The 22,348-nt window shown below is 43.1% G+C and overlaps 2 protein-coding genes across 3 annotated transcripts; both read left to right on the forward strand.

Moving 5' to 3' along the window:
• Positions 1-4,761: 4,761 nt before the first annotated feature.
• On the forward strand, positions 4,762-12,921 carry LOC310796601 (alpha-amylase-like; the record flags this gene model as incomplete). Of its 2 annotated transcripts, none has more annotated exons than XM_083658815.1 (9): positions 4,762-4,929; positions 7,872-8,018; positions 8,627-8,824; positions 9,936-10,166; positions 10,576-10,709; positions 10,930-11,152; positions 11,913-12,034; positions 12,333-12,458; positions 12,732-12,921. In XM_083658815.1, the coding sequence occupies 9 exons, from the start codon at positions 4,762-4,764 to the stop codon at positions 12,919-12,921; spliced, it is 1,539 nt and encodes a 512-aa protein (XP_083514941.1). The 2 variants fall into 2 exon arrangements, with proteins under 2 accessions (XP_083514941.1, XP_083514942.1); XM_083658816.1 differs by having other exon boundaries at positions 10,930-11,140; positions 11,919-12,034.
• Positions 12,922-14,920: 1,999 nt separating this feature from the next.
• Positions 14,921-22,109, forward strand: LOC310796986 (alpha-amylase-like; the record flags this gene model as incomplete). Its single annotated transcript, XM_083659253.1, has 9 exons — positions 14,921-15,088; positions 16,147-16,293; positions 17,303-17,500; positions 18,476-18,706; positions 19,145-19,278; positions 19,715-19,937; positions 21,093-21,214; positions 21,528-21,653; positions 21,920-22,109. The coding sequence occupies 9 exons, from the start codon at positions 14,921-14,923 to the stop codon at positions 22,107-22,109; spliced, it is 1,539 nt and encodes a 512-aa protein (XP_083515379.1).
• Between the last annotated feature and the right edge of the window lie 239 nt (positions 22,110-22,348).

Here is a 22,348-nt window from a genome sequence, read left to right on the forward strand (position 1 = left end):
TTCTTCATTCTGGAATTCAGTTGACGGAACCTGAAACGTTCCCAAAAATCTGATTCAATGATTGAAAACTTTAAACCCATAAAGGGAGAAATGTGGGTGCATATTTCTTGTCAACACACTAGTTAGTAATTTTGATGGCATACTGTAACTAGAAAAAACAAAGAGATATGCACAGTGTAAGACACTTATTTGTCAGCGCCCAGCAAAGCGACAACTGCTCTTCATCAGATCATAAAGTAGGCTATGTTAGTCTCCATTTCCGACATAATAAGGATCTTTATCATATTTCCGTGACCTGAAACTGACTGATACCGAATTGCCATTTGATTTGTGTCTGCAATATCACTTACACTAAAGGGACACTGCACCGAAAAACAATGCTGATCTATTTTGCATATTCTCACACATCCGAAAACTGTTGACATTGTTGCAGGCAGGTAGTTTGACAGTTTGACAGAGTTATTTAGAGTTGATTGGAGTTAAGTTGTGGACCAGTGATTTCTTTTTGATAATTTTGTGGCATTGTGCCTAGTCTCACCTCACGTGGTCAGACCCAACGTCGACATCAGCAAGCTTCCAGCGACGGAGGATATAGATATCATCTACGACATTTTGCCTTTATTGATAGATAGGAAGACAGGAAAGGTGGGGATAGAGAGAGGGGATGACATGCGGCAAAAGACCACAGGTCGGATTCGAACCCACGGCGGCCGCACAAAGGACTAAGCCTTTGTGATACGCATTCTACCAGGCGAGCCACCTGGACCAGTGATGTCATATTTGTGCATGAATGACATCGCTGGTCCACAACTTAACTCAAATGAATGCCTGCAAAACTGCTTAGAGTTTTCGGATATGTGCGTGGTCACGTGCAAAATAAATGGGCATTGTTTTTCGGTGCAGTTCTCCTGTAAGGCTGTTTGAACTGGGCGCGCTCTGTGGCTGCTTTACACAGCCGGCTCAGCCACAGGCGCTAAACATGAGTCTGGCTAGCGGCCCCAGCTAGGTGTAACAGGACGAAGTGCATACAGCTTCTTATCCTTCTCACAACTCCCTTTTTCCCCTTAGTTTCCCTCTCTTTTTTTCTCCACCCACTCCCACTGTGTTTTTCCTCGTTTGCCCTGGACTGCAGCAGTGCCCTCCTCTCTCTCTCTCTACCTCCCTCAATTCTCTCCTTTTTCCTCATTTGTGTTGGACTACAGTAGTAACACGCCCTTTTCTCTCACTCTATTTTCTTTTTCTCTCTCTCTCCCTCCCTCCGTCTCTATTAACCCGCTGACCCCATTCCTTCCATCTACACTCTCTCTCTCCCCCTCCCTCCCTCTGTCTCTCCCCCTCTATCTCTCTCCCTCCCTCTCTCTGTCTCTCCCCCCCTCCTCTCTCTCTCCCTCCCTCCCTCTCTCTGTCCCTCCCTCCCTCTCTCTCTCGCTCCCTCTCTCTGTCTCCCCCCTCTCTCTCTTCCTCCCCCTCTCTCTCTCCCTCCCTCCCTTTCTCTGTCCCTCCCTCCCTCTCTCTGTCTCTCCCCCTCTCTGTCCCTCCCTCCCTTTCTCTGTCTCTCCCCCCTCTCTCTCTCCCTCCATCCCTCTCTCTGTCTCCCCCCCCTCTCTCTCTCTCTCCCTCCCTCTCTCTCTCTGTCCCTCCCTCCCTCTCTCTCTCTGCTTTCACTTTCCCATGACAGAACCAGAGGTGGGGATCAAATGACTGGCCTCTCTCCCCTCACCTGTGCTCCCACATTGGGCTGTGAATGGACGCTTTGTCCTCGGACCCTTCATCCCCTCCGGAGGTATGTCCTGTGTCGTCCGTACAGGAAAGGACTTCAGTCTGACTGGAATTCTCAGGCCCTATGGGAAACTGTGAGCGGCCGTCGGCCTCAACTCTCCCCCTGACATCTCCTCCCACAGTGTGCTGCGTCATGAGGGAGAAACCCCCACGCCAGTGATTCAAGAAACATGTCAGCGGAGAGAGATACTGACTGACACACTGCTATTCACAAAATGATATGGCACTCTCCAATCAAATTACTGTAAAGCTATCAAAAGAGCTTGCTTGCTTTCTTTCTTTCTTTCTTTCTTTCTTTCTTTCTTTCTTTCTTTCCTTCTCATGCATTTTACCTGCCAAATTATGTATTTTTTGTGTTTTTAAGTGAACCACATTGAATAGTGCGTTTGCCTTGCCTTTTGCCATAATGCATGCAATCTTAAAATATTGTTTCCATTTTGACCAAAATTGCTATATTGGTTGTTGGACAATAGAAAGCACAAAATATGCAAAATATTTGTTTTACAAATAAATTTGCCTTGACTTAAGAAGGGTGACAATGAGAAGAAAAATAAACATTTTGTTTGTTCAAAGTGTTGTAACCTGAAAAATAAAACAATACGCCATCTATATGTAGATTATGTACCACACACTGAAAGCCTTCAAAGTTCATACAGGCTATTTAACACAGTTTGCTCCAGTGCATGCTTAGTGTGCAGTTGTCTCTATTGCCGCTCCAACCAACATCCACACCTTAAGGGGGGGGGGGATGCTGTGAATTACATATTTTCCTTATCAGTCTTTGTCCAGTCTTTGGTGGTGACTCAGTGAGTGTTTCCACCATAAAGGTGTCTGGCTCCTTCAACATTTACATGACTGTGACTCACCGGCTCTCTAGGAGCCGGTAAGGGAGGTCAGATGTCTATCTGACACACAGATAGACATGTGTGTGTGTGTGTGTGTGTGTGTGTGTGTGTGTGTGTGTCTGGGGGATGGGGGGTTACAAGCTGAGATGAGAGTCAAGAGGCAGGGTGGTCCTCATTTATAAAGGCTTCAACACACAAACTGATGATCCAGATAGTAATGGCATGTAGTTGACTCTTGAATGTGAAGCACCCTGCAGTGGCATGAGTGCATAGGTTTTTAGTATCTCTGGGAATTGACCCCTCTGAGCTTGCCTTTTGCTACAGCAGTGCCACAGAGCTACAGTACATAGGATCAAATCCATTCAGTAGATGCTGTCAAAACCTGTGGTTAAAGATGATCAAAAGAAGCCTACAATTTATTTATGTCACAACGCAAGAAATTAGTACATTTCTGTTTATTTTATTGTTTATGGACTGGAGGAAAAAGTCAAAGAGTGCTTTAAAAAAATGAGGGCTGAGGAGGACACAGGATGAAAAGAATGAGGCAATTTCTCTCAAGCGCCACTGGGGGAGCTAGCGTTATACTGTATGAAAATACACTATCTTGATGCTGCCCAGTTCTCTAAAACAGGATTCATTTGATCATCATGAATCAAAATTACTTTAACTGCCACTTAAGACATTCTACAAAGACAATAAGTCTCATTATAGTACAAAGGGACAGTGCAAGTCTTCCAATGGACAGTAGATTGTAGATATGTAATATACTGTATCTACTTTAACAAGAAAGAAAAATACAGAAAATTGTCTTGGAAACTGACAACAGAATCTCACACAGTGTAAATGGACAGCACAAGAGACACTAGAAAAATGCTACTGCATGACTACATACAATTCAGTATTCAATATGAAAGGGCTAAAGTGCATTTAGGCAGCCATGGCATGAGCAACTATAGTAATACAATAATTGTATTGAATACAATGAGATACATGAAAATACAACAAGTATAAGTATGATATCATTACTTTAATGTGACCTTCACCATTCTGACCTCCTTTTTTCATTTGTCTCCTGATTCTAAATATAGAACACTCTGGTAAAAACACGGAATTATAATGATGTAATTAGTAAGTTATTTTGAGCTACATATTAGACTTTATTTGTCAAAATGTCACAGCGAGAAATTCCAGCACATTTATTGTATTGGGTGATCAAAGTGATTGATGCATACTGTATATCAGGTGCACTACCATAAGATAGGCTAACTGTACTGTAATGGCAGCCTGCCTTTAAGTTAACCTTTAGCCACGTAACTAAGAGAAGGTCAAAGTGGAGCCCCTCATGGGAAAAGGCTCATGTTTTGTCAGTGTGGCTCACCGTGGGACATTCACTTGTTTTAGGTAACATGCTTGACCTCTCACCCCGTTTTCATTGAAATGTAGTTTATCTGTATTGGTTTTCCTCCAAGAAAAACAGATAACAACTCTAACCCGAACTAACAATATGAGGTTATACAAGGAACATTATGTTCTGTAAATATTGTAATTTGACGGCAACAGGAAATGACTGTGCATACATTTTGCTTGTTACAAAGGCAATTATATAATGTAGAAGTGTCCAACACTTTGACAATTCCCCAAGGCAGACAAAACCAATGAGATGCAAGAGTTGATCAATAGGCCAGAAAAACCTAATTTTGATACAATGATACAATAATTATTCAGTGCATATTGTGATTGATACAATTCATTCAAATTAAGTGCAACTTCAGAAAAAAACTATTGAAAGAGGGCCCACGATAACTTTCAATGTTCCAAAGAACAACGTTTTAATGATTGTATCCATTATATGAAAGGTTTGAAAGCTATCCATATGAATATGATTCCTTGGATGTAAATACTTACACAAGGGATAACCCTCCCCCTTGTATTGTTTTTACTTCTGCTACTTTTGAAACAAGTTAGGAAGCTGTGAGAAAGAACCAGCTGTCAACGACAACAGGTGGCACCCAAGCGTACCCTCCAAAATGATATTTGCAGCTCCCTGATTGGTCCAGGTGAGAGTGTCAGTGTGGATAAATAACATGAGCGAGCCGGGGGTTGGTTATCTGTTTTTCTCTCTCACCCAGGGGAAAACATGAAGTTGCTCCTTTTGGTGTGTCTGTGTGGGCTCAGCCTGGCCCAGCACAACCCCCACACCAAGCATGGCAGGACGTCCATCGTGCACCTGTTTGAGTGGCGCTGGGCAGACATCGCCGCAGAGTGCGAGCGCTTCTTGGCTCCCAATGGCTTTGGTGGAGTTCAGGTATGTATGGCTGAATACAGGTGTGTAGCACATTCTCACAGCAGCATGGTATTCCTATTTTACTATAAGGTCTCTATGTTCACTTTGCACTCATTGCCCCCTGGCAATCTGATTTATACTAATGCCAAAGGGATGAAAGAGCCAAAACTCAGCTGTTGATGAGTCCGGCGTAGCTGTTTAGGAGACACATTGTATTTTGCTCAAAATATTTTGCTATTTTGCTTGTTTTGATCAGGAAATGTTCATACCCATAGGCAGATTATGACATGACGGGCCCCTGGGCCTGGATGCATAAAGGGCCCAACTCACAGCGCACATACGCACAATTAAGGACAGAATAATAACTAAGACATACACTCACCTGCATCTCAACAGGATTTACAGCACAGCCACCTGAAAACTCAAAGTCAACAGCCCAATACAGCAACAAGAAATAAACTCACCTGTATCTAACACAGGATTTACAGTGCAAGTACACTCAATTAAAGCCAAAAGCACAATAACCCTCTAATTGTCCATAAACTTATGGAACATTTTGTCAAAAATACAGGGTTGGGGCCCTAAATACTGTAACAGCCCCCCCCCCCCACCAGTTGAATAAACTGGTGCTGGAGTAAAAGAGACTCAAAGTAAAGAAAGGAATGTCCGCAGTATATTGAATAACTAAGTCGCCTATTTAGTGTTTCGTAGCATACATAGCGCATTATAAAGTGTTCCCAAAAAATATTGTTTCTCAGTATAAGGCACTAGTGAGAAATACACCAATGAGTGAACAGTGTGACCACATGTCCTGGTCTCCCCTACATAAAGCAATCTTATTTAAAGGAGAATTTCGGTTTTTTTGAACCTGGACCCATCTCCTGGCATTAATTATGATTTGACCACTCACCAAGTGATGTCCGCGGCGTTTCTGGCCGTCCTAGCGTTGTTTTGAGATCAATAGCGTCCAAGTCAGTTGTAAAATGGAGCTGATTTGGGGCCAAGTGTGAGCCTGTCTTTCCTGCATCTAAATAGCTATTTTTATTCCCGTTTTCCCCAAATATCGTCATAATCTGATCCCTCAACATCCACCACAGTGATATTTCGCCCCAGGCCATTTCCTGGAGTCGCACAGGGATCAAATTACCTCAAACGTGATCTCGGTCACCAAGTCTCGTGAAGTCCCGCGATACTTTCCTGCCGACTGGCCAACGACAGGTAGGACGCTTTGCGGTGGTGGTTTTAGCGTAACCTATGTGGGGTTTGGCATAACCTTCGTTATTTCGAATCCCACATAGGTTACGCCAAACCCCACATAGGTTACGCTAAAACCACCACCGCAAAGCGTCCTACCTGTCGTTGGCCAGTCGGCAGGAAAGTATCGCGGGACTTCACGAGACTTGGTGACCGAGATCACGTTTGAGGTAATTTGATCCCTGTGCGACTCCAGGAAATGGCCTGGGGGGAAATATCACTGTGGTGGATGTTGAGGGATCAGATTATGACGATATTTGGGGAAAACGGGAATAAAAATAGCTATTTAGATGCAGGAAAGACAGGCTCACACTTGGCCCCAAATCAGCTCCATTTTACAACTGACTTGGACGCTATTGATCTCAAAACAACGCTAGGACGGCCAGAAACGCAGCGGACATCATTGGGTGAGTGGTCAAATCATAATTAATGCCAGGAGATGGGTCCAGGTTAAAAAAAAACGAAATTCTCCTTTAACCATTCGACTTCCTGTGTAATGCCTTGTTGTCACTACTGTATACACAAGCTGACCATTAAGACACAGTCAGACACAGTTTCTGGGTTGATTTTTCTTACTGCCTGGTTGTGTGCCTGGGTGAGACTGAGCCAACTGAAACTACGATATGGAGACTCTTGAGACTGTGTGTGTGTGTGTGTGTGTGTGTGTGTGTGTGTGTGTATGTGTGTGTGTGTGTGTGACGTGTGTGTGTGTCCATGTGCTATCTGTGCATGCAGGCAGGCAGTGTGTGTCATAATAATCCTGAGGATGATGAGAAGCAGATAGAGGAAGGAGAAGAGGCCCCCAAAGTGTCACAACTAATTTATCAAACGATCTCCTTTCTTTGTTACTTCTTCTCATCCACCCTTTCTCTTTTTAATTTCAACTCTTCTGCTTGAAACTCTGCCCCGTTCATTCATACTTGCCTTTGCTACCAGCCTCTCCTTCCTACCTCCTCTCAACTTTTCTTTTGGACCACAGGTTTAAAAAATTTATTAATAATTTACAGCAGGGCGATGTGGGAATTTAGGACTTTAATCATGAGAGAGATAACAAGGAAAAGAGTGGAAGAGAGATACAAAGTATGGAGACAAGATATGTGGGTTTTTATCCACATCTTGACTTGGACAACTATTATGAATACCATATAAGTGGTGTAAAGGGATCAGTTCGCCCCAGGCCTGCATGACAAGAGACGCGGTGGCCCTGTGAAGAGGCTCTGGGTTATGGGCCCCCTGAGCTCTTGGACCCCTGGGCCTGGGCCCGGTAGACCCGTTCGCTAATACATCCCTGTTCATACCCAACACCAAAAATTTAATTTGGGCAAATGGTGAATTTGGTGAATTTGGGGCATATCAATTAGACGGGATGCCAATGCTCTTCACTGTTTCAGCCTCACCTTGTGATTTAGGCAGATAGAAAATACAAATCTTGCGTTGTGTATCTTTAATATCAGAATACACTGTGTGTGTCTACTATTATGACAACCTAACGAGTTTCAAATCCGTTTGCATAATAATCCATATATCAGTCTATGGTCTAAGAATCCTTTAACCTCTTTCTCAGCCTTCACCTACATCTCCACTTTTTAACTAAACTTATAAAAACAAGAACATCATACCTCTCACATCTATTCTATAGGAAGAGCTCATGTTCATAATTATTTTGATATAATATCAATTACCATGTTTTTGGTTTGTGTGTTGCTCAGATCTCCCCTCCCCATGAGAGCATTGTGGTGAACAGCCCCTGGAGACCCTGGTGGGAGAGATACCAGCCAATCAGCTACAACCTGTGCTCCAGATCTGGCAATGAGAACGAGCTGAGAGACATGATCACCAGATGCAACAACGTTGGGGTAAACTACAGAAGCACGAGTGATTAAGTACACAACATATCCGTGTTTGTTGTAGAATGTTTGATTGGTCTGCCATGGGCTTTAGGAATATTGTTTTCCTGCATTTTGACAGCACCACATCAATCTACAGCTGTGCACAGGACAGCAAACTCTTATTGGAGACATATTACACAATTTCACATTTCACATAAATATATCAAATATAATTTATTTCTATTTTTGTGATGATTTTGACAATGATATTTTTAGAAAGAAAGAATAGATGAAACCCTTTTGGAGCAGACTTTTAGATATGGATGTTGAACAAAACACAGAAGAATTGAGTTTTAGGACAAGGGGGGAGGGGAGGTACTGTAGCTGAATTATCTTATGCCATTGGCAGATAATTTTGCTTATGCCAGATAATTCTACTCAATATAAGACTTATTGTACCAAATACAAGATATTTTCACGTGATAAGATTTTTTTTTTTTTTTTGCAGTGTATCCAACATTACAAACAAGGAGTGCCTGCTCAGATAATATTCCATCCTGTGTGACCCTAGAGTGATCAGATAAGAGAAAAGTATTTGTTGTTTGTTTTTCACACACCATCCTATCTACCCACAGGTCAACATCTATGTGGATGCTATTATCAACCACATGTGTGGTGCCGGCGGTGGAGAAGGAACCCACTCTTCCTGTGGAACCTGGTTCAGTGCCAACAGGAAGGACTTCCCCAGCATCCCCTACACCCACTGGGACTTCAATGACCACAAGTGCAGGACTGGCAGTGGCAATATTGAGAACTATGGTGATGCTAATCAGGTAGGCCTACTGCATGGCACAAGTGTGTTTTACCCCCCCCTCCCCCCACACAGACACACACACACCATCAAGACAATTTGACTATACTTTCTAATGACAATAGGGTCAGACCAGGGTTTCTTGACCCATGTTCAACCCTTTTGCCAATTCACACCAAGTCAGTCAACAGGGGTTACTGATCATGACAATTCAGATAGGACCTGGGTGAAAACCCAGGTAGCATACAGTAGCACCCGGGTTGCTATTTAGGCTATATGCCATATGTAGGCTAACAAATAGCAACACTGCTTGTGCCATTCACACAGAAATCAACCCTTGTCTGAGAGGTGGGTCGCCAAGCAGAGTAGTGCAAGTTAACCCTTTTATACAGGTTGACCCTTTCATTCACAAAATCAACCTGGGAATATCCCTGGTTGGACGCTTGGTGAAAGTGGTATTCTTATTCACAGTAATAGTTTGGGGGAATATAGCTGCACAGTTACAGACATTCTGACACTCCAAGCTAGGGTAGGGATTTCAAGTCACAAACCCACAAACTAATCTTCGGGCTCACTGTAGCCTGACTAATGTTTTTTTTTTTTACTTGGTCAAACTGAATCCAAGTAATTCGATTTCAATCATGAGAGACTAGTAAGAAGGTTCAAATAAACTTTAATGATACTATATGATGACGCTCCTCCTGAGATGTGAGAGGAGGGCGTCAGCGATGTATAGGATAGAGAATCCCCGATAGGGAATTCTTCAAGAGTCATAACATTGGTGGTGGCAGGGGAGGAGGTGGGGCGAAACAACTGCTTCAATGGCGATCACAGCAACTGTGGGGCAACAACACAAAGGTGAGTAACAAGGTAAATACAATACACCTAATACACTCAACCGCTTAGGTGATTGGCTCAGCGGAAAAGCGAGGGAACGGAATAGCTTGAGCTGATTGGCTATTGCCAGAGAGGGAAAGCGTGGGTGACTGTGAATGAACGGGATAAGTATGAATGAAAGGGGGCGTGAATCGTGATGTACCTGCAGGGCGTTGGCTGCAGAGGTAGACTTCATGATTAAAATCAGTCTGAAACTTCACTTGTGCTGGGTGTAAATCTGAACATCTTTGTTGCAGGTGCGTGACTGCCGTCTGGTAGGTCTGTTGGACCTGGCCTTGGAGAAGGACTCTGTCAGGGGAAAGGTGGCCGACTACATGAACAAGCTGATTGACATGGGTGTGGCTGGATTCAGAGTGGACGCCTGCAAGCACATGTGGCCCGGTGACCTGGCAGCTGTGTATGGTGGTCTACACAACCTCAACACTAAGTGGTTCTCCGGTGGCTCCAGACCTTTCATCTATCAGGAGGTAGACTGGGGTCTTTCAGATTGAAAGATATATACAAACTGTGTGGGTCACACCAACAGTTGTCACCTACACATATTGAAAACACCTCACCCCAAAATGGGGGTGGGGGGGGGGGGGTCAAGGTGACAGACTTATTGTACACAGGCCTCAATATTCAACAAGTCAATATTAGCTGACCAGTAACAAGACTATACAGTATAAATGATCCCATGGTGAGCAGCGAAAATAGCAAGTGTCCTCAAAAAAGTAATCTATTGTGAAGACATGGCCAAAACTAGATCATTCATATTTCATCAATTACTCTTTTTTTCCCAATGCTAAAATCATTAATATAGTATGAGTTACACTAACATTAATCTCTTCACTGTTTGGTGTAAGTGCTGTGAATTCTGTGTTGTTTTCCTTCTAGGTTATTGATCTTGGCGGTGAGCCCATCACATCCAGGGAATACTTCCACCTGGGAAGGGTGACAGAGTTCAAATATAGTGCCAAACTGGGAACAGTCTTCCGCAAATGGAATGGCGAGAAGCTGTGTTACACCAAGTACGTCTGCGTCTGTTTGTGTACCAATATGCACACAGCAAAACTATGAATTTGAAGAACTGAATTTAAACATGAGATAGTTACCATGTAGAAGCAACCAGCACAAAATGACTGGTAACAAATATTTTTCATCAGGCCATCAGTAAACTCCTTGCCAATTACCATTTTCTTTGCTGACAAAACAAATTCTTCAATTCTAAAATGGCATTCGTGTGCCCAGGTCCTGGGGAGAGGGATGGGGTTTCATGCCCAATGGCAATGCTCTTGTCTTCATTGATAACCATGACAACCAGAGAGGCCATGGTGCTGGTGGTGCTTCCATCATTACCTTCTGGGACTCCAGGCTCCACAAGATGGCTGTGGCCTACATGCTGGCCCACCCTTACGGAGTGACCAGGGTGATGTCTAGCTACCGCTGGAACCGCCACATTGTGAATGGAAAGGTACATTCTCTTTTCATTCATTGCTATATTTAAAGCTAGAGTGCGTAACTTTTACATACTAGAAATCTTGCATGCTACGCGTGCTCGATTCCAGACTGCCTGCCACAGTACGACTTCCACCCAGCCTAGCCTGCTAATTTCCAGGTTAGCCTTCTGATAACATAAATGGGGTAGATAACTCATTCGTGCGACTCTTCTAGAACTTCCAAATGTTATTGGACCACATGTATCAAATTCTGAGGTGAAACTGAAACTCATTTTGCGGGGGCTGTGTGAAATTCAAAACTATTTGTCCACTGCAGCAGTGTTAGCCCAGACAAATGCTGCATTCATGTACTGCTCGGATTGTCCGATTTCCTGAGGTGGTATTCTTCCTCTGTTTTCACGAGTTCTTAAATCATAATATGGAAACAACATGGATGCTACAAAGAAGATGCATTTTATTGCTCAGAGCGTTCAACACATTGATAGCTGTTACCAGTTTTTGCATGACAACAAAGAGCAAAGGAAACGGTCGGGACCTGATTTTCAAGACACCACATGAATGCAGCGCATGTTCCTTCACTGCCAGAAACGCCAGAAGGGGGAGACAAAGGTTCTGCACTACAAAGGTTACACACTCCAGCTTTAAAGACAACAGCAATTATGCTATGGCAAATATTTTGAGTACAATGAATTTGTTAATTTGATTGTTCATTCTTTAGTCCACCTATTTGTTCATTCATTTATTCATTCTGTATTATCCATCATTATTTGCTAGGATCAGAATGACTGGCAGGGCCCTCCCAGTTATGGTAATGGGGCCACCAAGCCTGTTCCCATCAACCCTGACCAGACCTGTGGAGACGGCTGGGTGTGTGAGCACAGATGGCGTCAGATCAAGTGAGTCCTCAGAACACAAGAGGCGTACCCTGTACACTGAATATCATCCTCTTGTGCTTAGTATTATAGTTCCATGCTGAAAACTGAGGCTCATAAGCCTCAAACTGTTTTCAAACTTATCTGACAATATCCAAATTATTGTGAGCTTAAGCTCCACCCATCTGGTGCTAAAACATTCCAAATTATTTACAAATACGTTTGATTAAAGTCTTGTCTTCAGTCCAATTTGTGCTGAATTCCCTCTTTTTGTCTGCAATTCAAAATGATAGATGTTTTATTTATTCTGTTTCCCCCATAGGAACATGGTCATTTTCCGTAATGTGGTGAATGGACAGCCACACTCCAACTGGTGGGACAACCAGAGCAACCAGGTTGCCTTTGGACGTGGCAACCGTGGTTTCATCGTCTTCAACAATGATGACTGGTGAGGACAGTTTACTGAACACTGTGATAATTTGGTACAGGACTGGATGCAGAGGCATGTCAACACTTTATAGATTGCCCCAACATACTGACATAATGATTACATTAACAATCAACCACCCGTAATGGTTGTCCATCTTGTCCATATCACCACCAGTATTGGCTGTCTATGTCTTGTAACACACTGCATGGCTGGGAACATACTTTTGGACTAACTATAATGGAAGTCTGGAAATAACAGTGATTTAACCTGTGTTTCCTGTGACACCTTCAGGGACCTGGATGTGACTCTGAACACCAGCATGCCTGGTGGCACCTACTGTGATGTCATTTCTGGCCAGAAGGAAGGAGGCAGGTGCACCGGGAAGCAGATCAACGTCGGGGGTGATGGCCGCGCCCACTTCAGGATCAGCAATAGAGACGAGGACCCCTTTGTGGCTATTCACGCCGATTCCAAGCTATAAATTCATATCAGAACTTCCAATAAATTATATTTGTCAACCTGTTTGCAACTAGCCCTGAAGAAGGCCTTATGGACGAAACATGTTGGCTGTTTTATTCTGTTCTATGAAGAACTAGCCTTATATTAAAGCTTTTTAATGAAGAAGAGTGCCTTGGAACCTTTTTGATAAATTATATTTGTCAACTTGAATTTTGTGAACTGTTGATTCTAGCCATACAAAATGATCCTAAAATGGTTTGCTACTGGCCCTAGAGGATGTAGGCTACTAGGACATATTTCATTAGCCTATAGCTTTCATACATGGTGCAAAATTAACTTTTTTGGCTAGTGAATATTCAAATGTTACCAGCCACTCAATAGATTAGCATTGTTTGTTTGTTTTTGGCTGGTGGCGAGTGACACAAATCTACCAGTCACTTGCATATTTATATTTTACCAGTATTAGGCTGGTGACTGGTGCTAATTGTGTGCCCTGATTCCATAGCATTAATAGCTTAACTATTAGCTTACTGTAGCTAGCCAGGTTAAAGGCCGGCTTTTCCGTGGGGGATATGAATATATATTAAATCTCACGCCCCTAAGGTTTTCGAATCCGTTGAAATTTTTGAAATTGGAGGTTTACTCACAGAGATATCAACCGAAATCCACTCTGTGTGTGGGGGGGAGGTGCGGGTGCGGGGACTCGAAATACTACATTTCCAACAATGCACTGGGCTCACGTGGCCTTCATTTCCATGCCACCCCTCAAGCATTTGGCTGATATCAAACTCCAGTAGGTGGCGGTAATGCACATATATGTTTGCCAACCGCCATAAAACTCAAAGAAGAAGAAGAAGAAGGCTTCGACAATAAAACATACAGAGAAGAAGAAATAAATCGAAAATAAAATTGCCTCCAAATTGCACCAAATTTAAACGGTAGTATATATGTCGGGAGATGTCTTCATAAAAAAAAATTCATGCATTTTAAGGCATTTTCGTAGGAGTTACGCGCATCTGATGTTGTAACTATTTTCTGTAAAAATGTGTAAAAACGGGTACATTGCTCAGCGTTGATTTCGTTACTTCAACCCACCTACTACTAGATGTAAAATTTGACGAGCTTTCCAATGCCGCCAGTCCCGTGTCTGTCCGTGCTTCCGTTCCCGAGATCGGTCTCTTTGCAAGGAACTATGGGAAGCTAATATTAGCTACAGCAGGCTAGGCGGTTGAAAAAGATGGCTGCCTTTTCGTTTTTGTTGAAGACCTCTGAAGGGGCGTGCGGGACCATGGCTCACAACAGTTGTAGTTCATAGGTGCACGACTTCCGCAAGGCGGACTTGGGCCAGATGACGCGAAACGCGTCGGCTGGCCCAAAAAATATGTGAGAGATGCTTGATATCTCTGGGAGTGAAGCTCCAATTTCAAAAATTTCAACGGATTCGAAAACCTTAGGGGCGTGAGATTTAATATATATTCATATTCCCCACGGTAAAGCCTTCCTTTAACACACAAAAAAGTGACGTCATTGCTGAAGTTATTCAATATCTCCCCATAGGCTATGTGCTCCACTGCCTTGCTTTTTCCACATCCTCTTTTCTCTTTCGTTTTGACTTCCAGATATACTTCTTCATTTCCAATTCATTCACTTTCAATTCAAGATAATTCGTGAATCATGCAAGTTGGACAGGAATGATTCATGTACATTCTCTTGAATTGAAAGTGAAAGTGAATGACCGTGAATCGTTTCTTTCAAACTTGCCTGATTCACGTACACACCTCATATTTCTTGGTTTCCAACTTGTATCTGCCCTGAAGTTTTTTTTTGAATATGCTACTTTTGAAACAAGTTAGGAAGCTGTGAGAAAGAACCAGATGTCAACAGGTGGCACCCTGGTACCCAGGTGGTAACTTCCAAATGGCATTTGCAGCTCCCTGATTGGTCTAGGTGAGAGTGTCAGTGTGTATAAATAACATGAGCGACCGGGGTTATCTGTTTTTCTCTCTCACCCGGGGGAAAACATGAAGTTGCTCCTTTTGGTGTGTCTGTGTGGGCTCAGCCTGGCCCAGCACAACCCCCACACCAAGCATGGCAGGACGTCCATCGTGCACCTGTTTGAGTGGCGCTGGGCAGACATCGCCGAAGAGTGCGAGCGCTTCTTGGCTCCCAATGGCTTTGGTGGAGTTCAGGTATGTATGGCTGAATACAGGTGTGTAGCACATTCTCACAGCAGAATGATATTCCTATTTTACTATAAAGTCTCTTTCTATGTTCACTTTGCACTCATTGTCCACTGGCAATCCGATTTATACTAATGCCAAAGGGATGAAAGAGCCAAAACTCAGCTTGATGAGTCCGGCTTAGCTGTTTAGGAGACACATGTTCCTCTTTACTTTTTTATCGGGAACTGTCCATACAGCCAACACCAGTACCCAAGTACATTTGGGCAAATAGGCTGAATTTGGGGCATAATATCAATTAGATGCAATGCTCTTAAATGTTTCAGCCTCACTTTGTGATTTAGGGCGATAGAAAATACAAATCTTGCGTAGTGTATCTTTAATGTCAGAATACACTTTGTGTGCCTACTATTATGACAACCAGTCAGTGGCATGTCCAGGCCATTTTGACTGGGGTGGCCCAGGTGGGGCGCACTCAAGCAAGGGTGGCACTGAGTGCCACATTTAGGCAGGATGTGGACAGGTTTTCCCTTGCCAAAATTTTGCCTAAATTTAGAGCGTTATTTCGCCCCCTTGCCAGCCAGCTAGAATGACAGGCTTAGTAGCAATGGATAGGTCTTCTTTTAATATGATATCAGTATCTTCACTCTAGATTTTAAAATTAGCCCACTGCAGCCCCTGAAATCAGTAATGTCGGCCACAGATGCCAGCACCGTCAGGATTTTGGGGTGGCACCTGGGGTGGCCAATTAGATTTCAGGGTTGGCCAGTGCCACCCTTGGCCACTCCCTAGAAACCCCCCTGCAGAGTTTCAAAACTGTTTGCATAATCCTATGTCAGTCTGGTCTAAGAATCCTTTCACGTCTTTCTCAGCCTTCACCTACATCTCCACTTTGTAACTAAAGTTAAAAACAAGCTTAGGGCATGCCAATCAATGGAACTTCAATTTTATACAACAGGGCATCATAGCTCTCACCTCTATTTTATAGAAAGAGCTTGTGTTCATAATATTTTGATACTATTATTACCGGTATATGAATTCCCGTGTTGTTGGTTTGTGTTGCTCAGATCTCCCCTCCCCAGGAGAGCATTATGTTGGACAGCCCCTGGAGACCCTGGTGGGAGAGATACCAGCCAATCAGCTACAACCTGTGCTCCAGATCTGGCAATGAGGATGAGCTGAGAGACATGATCACCAGATGCAACAACGTTGGGGTAAACTACAGAAGCACGAATGATTAAGTACACAACATATCCGTGTTTGCTGTAGAATGTTTGATTCGTCTGCCATGGGCTTTAGGAATATTGTTTTTCTGCATTTTGACAGCACCACATCAATCTACAGCTGTGCACAGGACAGCAAACTCTTATTGGATACATATTATACAATTTCACGTTAAATACTGTATATAAAATAGCATCAAGATCATTTATTTCTATTTTTACAATGTTTTTTTTTTATAAATAAAACCCCTTTTGGAGCAAACGTTTAGATATGGATGTTAAACAAAACACCGAGAAGAATAACTATGAGTTTCAGGACAATAATGGTGGTTGATGACATGAAATTAGTATCCAATGATCCAATCCAATTCTAGGCAATGAGCTGCTGCTTACCCAGAGGACTTACAATAAGTGGAATAAGAGAGTGAGCATCAGTTATTGCAAAAAACATGAAATCTTATCAAGTGAAAATATCTTGTATTTGGTACAATAAGTCTTACAATATTATCTTGCATAAGCACAATTACTGTATATTCCAATGGAATTAAGCTAATTTCATTTTTTCTTGGTTTTACTTGATCTTGTTTTAATAAAAAACAAGATTAACAAGAAAAACGAAATCTTGTTTGCATAAAATTTAACTTACCTAAATTAACTTAATCAACTTACCTCTAGATCAAGGTGATTAGCTGAATTATCTTACAGTATGCCATTGGAAGATAATTTTGCTTATGCAAAATAATTCTACTCAATATAAGACTTATTGTACCAAATACAAGATATTTTCACGTGATAAGATTTCTTTCTTTCTTTTTTGCAGTGTATCACCATCATTACAAACAAATGATAGTAAGGAGTGCGTGCTCAGATAATATTCCTCCCTGTGTGACCCTAGACTAGAGTGATCAGATAAGAGAAAAACATTGGGGGGGGAATGAAAGTGAAAAGGGCTAGAGGGAGCTGTTTATTTGTTGTTTGTTTTTCACCCACCATCCCACAGGTCAACATCTATGTGGATGTCGTTATCAACCACATGTGTGGCGCCAGCGGAGGAGAAGGAACCCACTCTTCCTGTGGAACCTGGTTCAGTGCCCAAAGGAAGGACTTCCCTAGCATCCCCTACAGCGACTGGGACTTCAATGACCACAAGTGCAGGACTGGCAGTGGCAATATTGAGAACTATGGTGATGCTAATCAGGTAGGCCTACTGCATGGCACAAGTGTGTTTCACCCCAAAACACATACCCAATCATGCCCCCCCCCCCCACACACACACACCTACACACACACACCATCAAGACAATTTGACTATTACTACTTTCCAATGACAAGGGTCAGACCAGGGTTACCCTTTTGCCAATTCACACTAAGTCAGTAAACAGGGGTTACTGGTCATGACAATTCAGATATGACCTGGGTCACAACCCGAGAGAGATGCATAACATTTAGCATAGTATAGCACCAGGGTTGCTATCTGTTAGGCTATGCCATATGCCTAGTAATGTGTGGAAGCCAATGTGGGAATAACCCATGGTTGGACCCTTGGTGTGAAAGGGGTATTCTTATTCACGGTAATAGTTTGGGGGAATATAGCTTCACAGTTACAGACATTCTGACACTGCAACCTGGGGTTGCAGTGTCAGAATGTCCAGTGTTGCCTCGCCCCTCCTTCGCTACGGGGGCTCAAAAGTCGCTCATCCCGATCGCGACTCTTCTCGTCCCTGGCACGGCAATGGTGGAATGAGCTCCCCCCTATGGTCAGGACGGCCGCTTCACTGCCAATCTTTCGGCAAAAACTTAAAACACGCCTTTTCAGGCTCCACCTGGCCCCTTCTTGAACTAACATCTTTCTCTCTCAAAAAACAGCAACTTTACCACTATTTCTTCAGAAGTTGTAGCTGTCATAGACTGTGTTGCATAGTTGATTGCTCTATTGCTGACAAAAATGTGTTATTGTAAGTCGCTTTGGACAAAAGCGTCTGCCAAATGACGTAATGTAATGTAATGTAATGTAATGTAATGTAATGTAATGAGTAGGGATTTCAAGTCACAAACCCCCACAATAACCTTCAGGCTCACTGCAGTTTGATCTGATTTCTTTTTACTTGGTCAGACTGAATCCAAGTAAGTGGATTTGTGCTTGTTGTATAAATCGGAACATGTTTTGTTGCAGGTGCGTGACTGCCGTCTGGTAAGTCTGTTGGACCTGGCCTTGGAGAAGGACTCTGTCAGGGGAAAGGTGGCTGACTTCATGAACAAGCTGATTGACATGGGTGTGGCTGGATTCAGAGTGGACGCCTGCAAGCACATGTGGCCCGGTGACCTGGCAGCTGTGTATGGTCGTCTACACAACCTCACCACCAAGTGGTTCTCCGGTGGCTCCAGACCCTTCATCTATCAGGAGGTAGACTGGGGTCACACCAACAGTTGTCCCCCACACATGACGGACAGAAACACGCATTAATTGTATACAGGCCTCACTCAATATTCTCAATATTAGCGGACCAGTAACAAGTATTTCACTAACTAGATAATAAGGAAGAAGGGTTCTGTGCGTGAGCTGCTCGACCACGCAAACCGTGCGAGGCATGCTAGAAATGAGCGCGCGAAGTGCGCAATATTTCTAGTACAGTATAAATACTGATCCAAGAGTAGTAGCCAAAAGATGTCCATTAGATCATTCATATTTCATTAATAATTACTAATTGCCAATATTTTAATATCAATATTTCTTTCAATGCTAAAATCATTGATATAGTATAGATATAGGAGTTGCAGTAAAACATTCATCTCTTCATTACTTGGTCTAAGTGTTGTGAATTCTGTGTTGTTTTCCTTCTAGGTTATTGATCTTGGCGGTGAGCCCATCACATCCAGGGAATACTTCCACCTGGGAAGGGTGACAGAGTTCAAATATAGTGCCAAACTGGGACCAGTCTTCCGCAAATGGAATGGCGAGAAGCTGTGTTACACCAAGTATGTCTACATCTCTGTTTGTGTACCAATATGCACACTGCATAACTATGTATTTGATTAACTGAATTTAAACATGAGATTACCATAAAAGCAACCAGCACAAAATGACTGCTAAAAAATATTTTTTAAATCTGGCCATCAGGAAAGTCCTTGCCAATTACCATTTTCTTTGCTGACAAAACAAATTCTTCAATTCTAAAATGAGATGAGATGAGATGAACTTTATTGTCCCCGAGGGGAAAATTGTCTTGGGCATATAGTGCCATACACAGCCACATATCGCAAGTACATAGAGGTTTTGACACGATACATACAACAGACAGAAAAAAAACACACAGAAACATACAGTGTAGTCCCTTGCTAACAAGCACACTAAACTTCCACTGGGAAGTTGTGCAAGCGGTGTAGTATAAATAAATGGCATTCCTGTGCCCAGGTCCTGGGGAGAGGGATGGGCTTTCATGCCCAATGACAATGCTCTTGTCTTCGTTGATAACCATGACAACCAGAGAGGCCACGGTGCTGGTGGTGCTTCCATCATTACCTTCTGGGACTCCAGGCTCCACAAGATGGCTGTGGCCTACATGCTGGCCCACCCTTACGGAATGACCAGGGTGATGTCTAGCTACCGCTGGAACCGCCACATTGTGGACGGAAAGGTACCTTCTCTTTTCATTCATTGTTATATTTAAAGCTAGAGTGCGTAACTTTTACGTATTAATTAACGTCTGTTACATTCAAGCCATTGGCAAACGAGTTCACACAATGCTCATTAAGCCTATCACTGCCAGATAACTCTGTATTCCAAAGTAGACTGGAGTTTTGAATCTGCTGTCGTCTGGGAACATTCCCACGCTGTGACTTCCACCCAGCCTATCTGCTAATTTCCGCTTAGCCTTCTGATAACTTTAATGGGGCTAAATAATTGAGTCATGTGACTCTTCTAGACCTTCCAAATGGTATTGGACCAAATGTATCAAATTCTGAGGTGAAATGAGTCATTTTGCGGGGGCTGTGTGGCATTCAAAACTATTTGTCCACTGTAGCACAGAGTAGCCTAGACCAGTGGTTCTCAAACTTTTTCACGTCAAGGACTCCTAACCTGACACAAATTAGACCACGGATCCCCATTTGATAAGATTTTTCCCAGGGACCCCCATCTGATAAGATTTTTGCTTTTAGATGTGTTATTACAGAAAGTGTATGAAACTCATGGCCAAAATATGAATGGAATTATAGGGAAAATAAATAATTCTCCTTTTTGCTGGGGAACCCCTGGAACCCCCTGAAGGACCCCTGGGGGTCCCTGGAACCCACTTTGAGAACCACTGGCCTAGACACATGCTGCATTCACTTGCTGCTCGGATTGTCCCGTTTCCTGCGTTGGGAACTAATTATTCCTCTGTGTTTTTACAAGCTCTTAAATCGTAATGTGGAAACAACATGGATGCTACAAAGAAGATGTGTTGTATTTTATTGCTCAGAGCATTCAAACAACACGTTGATAGCGGTTTCCAGTTTTTGCATGACAACAAAGAGCAAAGGAAACGGTTGGGAGAACTTGGGACCTGATTTTCCCAACTCCACATGAATGCAGCACATGTTCCTTCACTGCCAGAAGCACCAGAAGGGGGAGACAAAGGTTCTGCACTACAAAAGTTACACACTCCAGCTGTAAAGACAGCAATTATGCATTATGGCAAATATTTTGAGTAAATTTATTTATTAATTGCTTGTTCATTCTTTAGCCCACCTATTTGTTCACTCATCATTCATTCATTCGTTCGTTCTGTATATCCATCATTATTTGCTAGGATCAGAATGACTGGCAGGGCCCTCCCAGTTATGGTAATGGAACCACCAAGCCTGTTCCCATCAACCCTGACCAGACCTGTGGAGACGGCTGGGTGTGTGAGCACAGATGGCGTCAGATCAAGTGAGTCCTCAGAACACAAGAGACGTACCCTGTACACTGAATATGATCCTCTTGCGCTTAGTATTATAGTTCCATGCTGAAAACTGTGCTCATAAGCCTCGAACTGTGTTTTCAAACTTATCTGACAATATCCAAATTATTGTGAGCTTAAGCTCCACCCATCTGGTGGTAAAACATTCCAAATGATTTAGAAATACATTTGACTGAAGTCTTGTCTTCTGTCCAATGTGTGCTGAATTCTTTATGCACGTATCCCTCTTTTTGCCTGCAATCCAAAATGATAGATGTTTTATTTATTCTGTTTCCGCCATAGAAACATGGTCATTTTCCGTAACGTGGTCAATGGACAGCCACACTCCAACTGGTGGGACAACCAGAGCAACCAGGTTGCCTTTGGACGTGGCAACCGTGGTTTCATCGTCTTCAACAACGATGACTGGTGAGGACAGTTTACTGAACACTGTGACTGGGAAAGTGATCATTTGGTACAGGACTGGATGCAGAGGCATGTCAACACTTTATAGATTGCCCCAACATACTGACATAATGATTACATTAACAATAAACCACCCGTAATGGTTGTCCATCTTGTCCATATCACCAGTGGCTGTCTTGTAACACATGTGTGAAGATACTTTTGGACTAACTATAATGGACGTCTGGAAATAACAGTGATTTAACCTGTGTTTCCTGTGACACCTTCAGGGACCTGGATGTGACTCTGAACACCAGCATGCCTGGTGGCACCTACTGTGATGTCATTTCTGGCCAGAAGGAAGGAGGCAGGTGCACCGGGAAGCAGATCAACGTCGGGGGTGATGCCCACGCCCACTTCAGGATCAGCAATAGAGACGAAGACCCCTTTGTGGCTATTCATGCCGATTCCAAGCTGTAAACTCATATCAGAACTTACAGTAAATCTATTTGTCAGCTTGAATTTTGTCAACTGTTGATTTTAGCCATGCAAAATTATCCTAAAATGGTTTGCTACTGGCCCAAGAGGAGTATACAGTACATACTGACCTGAGGGGTGTTTGCCTGAAGGGGGAACTACAGTATGAGGCTATCGGGTGAATTCTATAAAGCCACTGAAGTCAAAACACACGTACCCAGCAAAAGGTGAGGACACAAGAA

This window comes from Poromitra crassiceps (genome assembly GCF_964638095.1).
Source record: "Poromitra crassiceps genome assembly, chromosome: 23".
NCBI lineage: Eukaryota > Metazoa > Chordata > Actinopteri > Beryciformes > Melamphaidae > Poromitra > Poromitra crassiceps.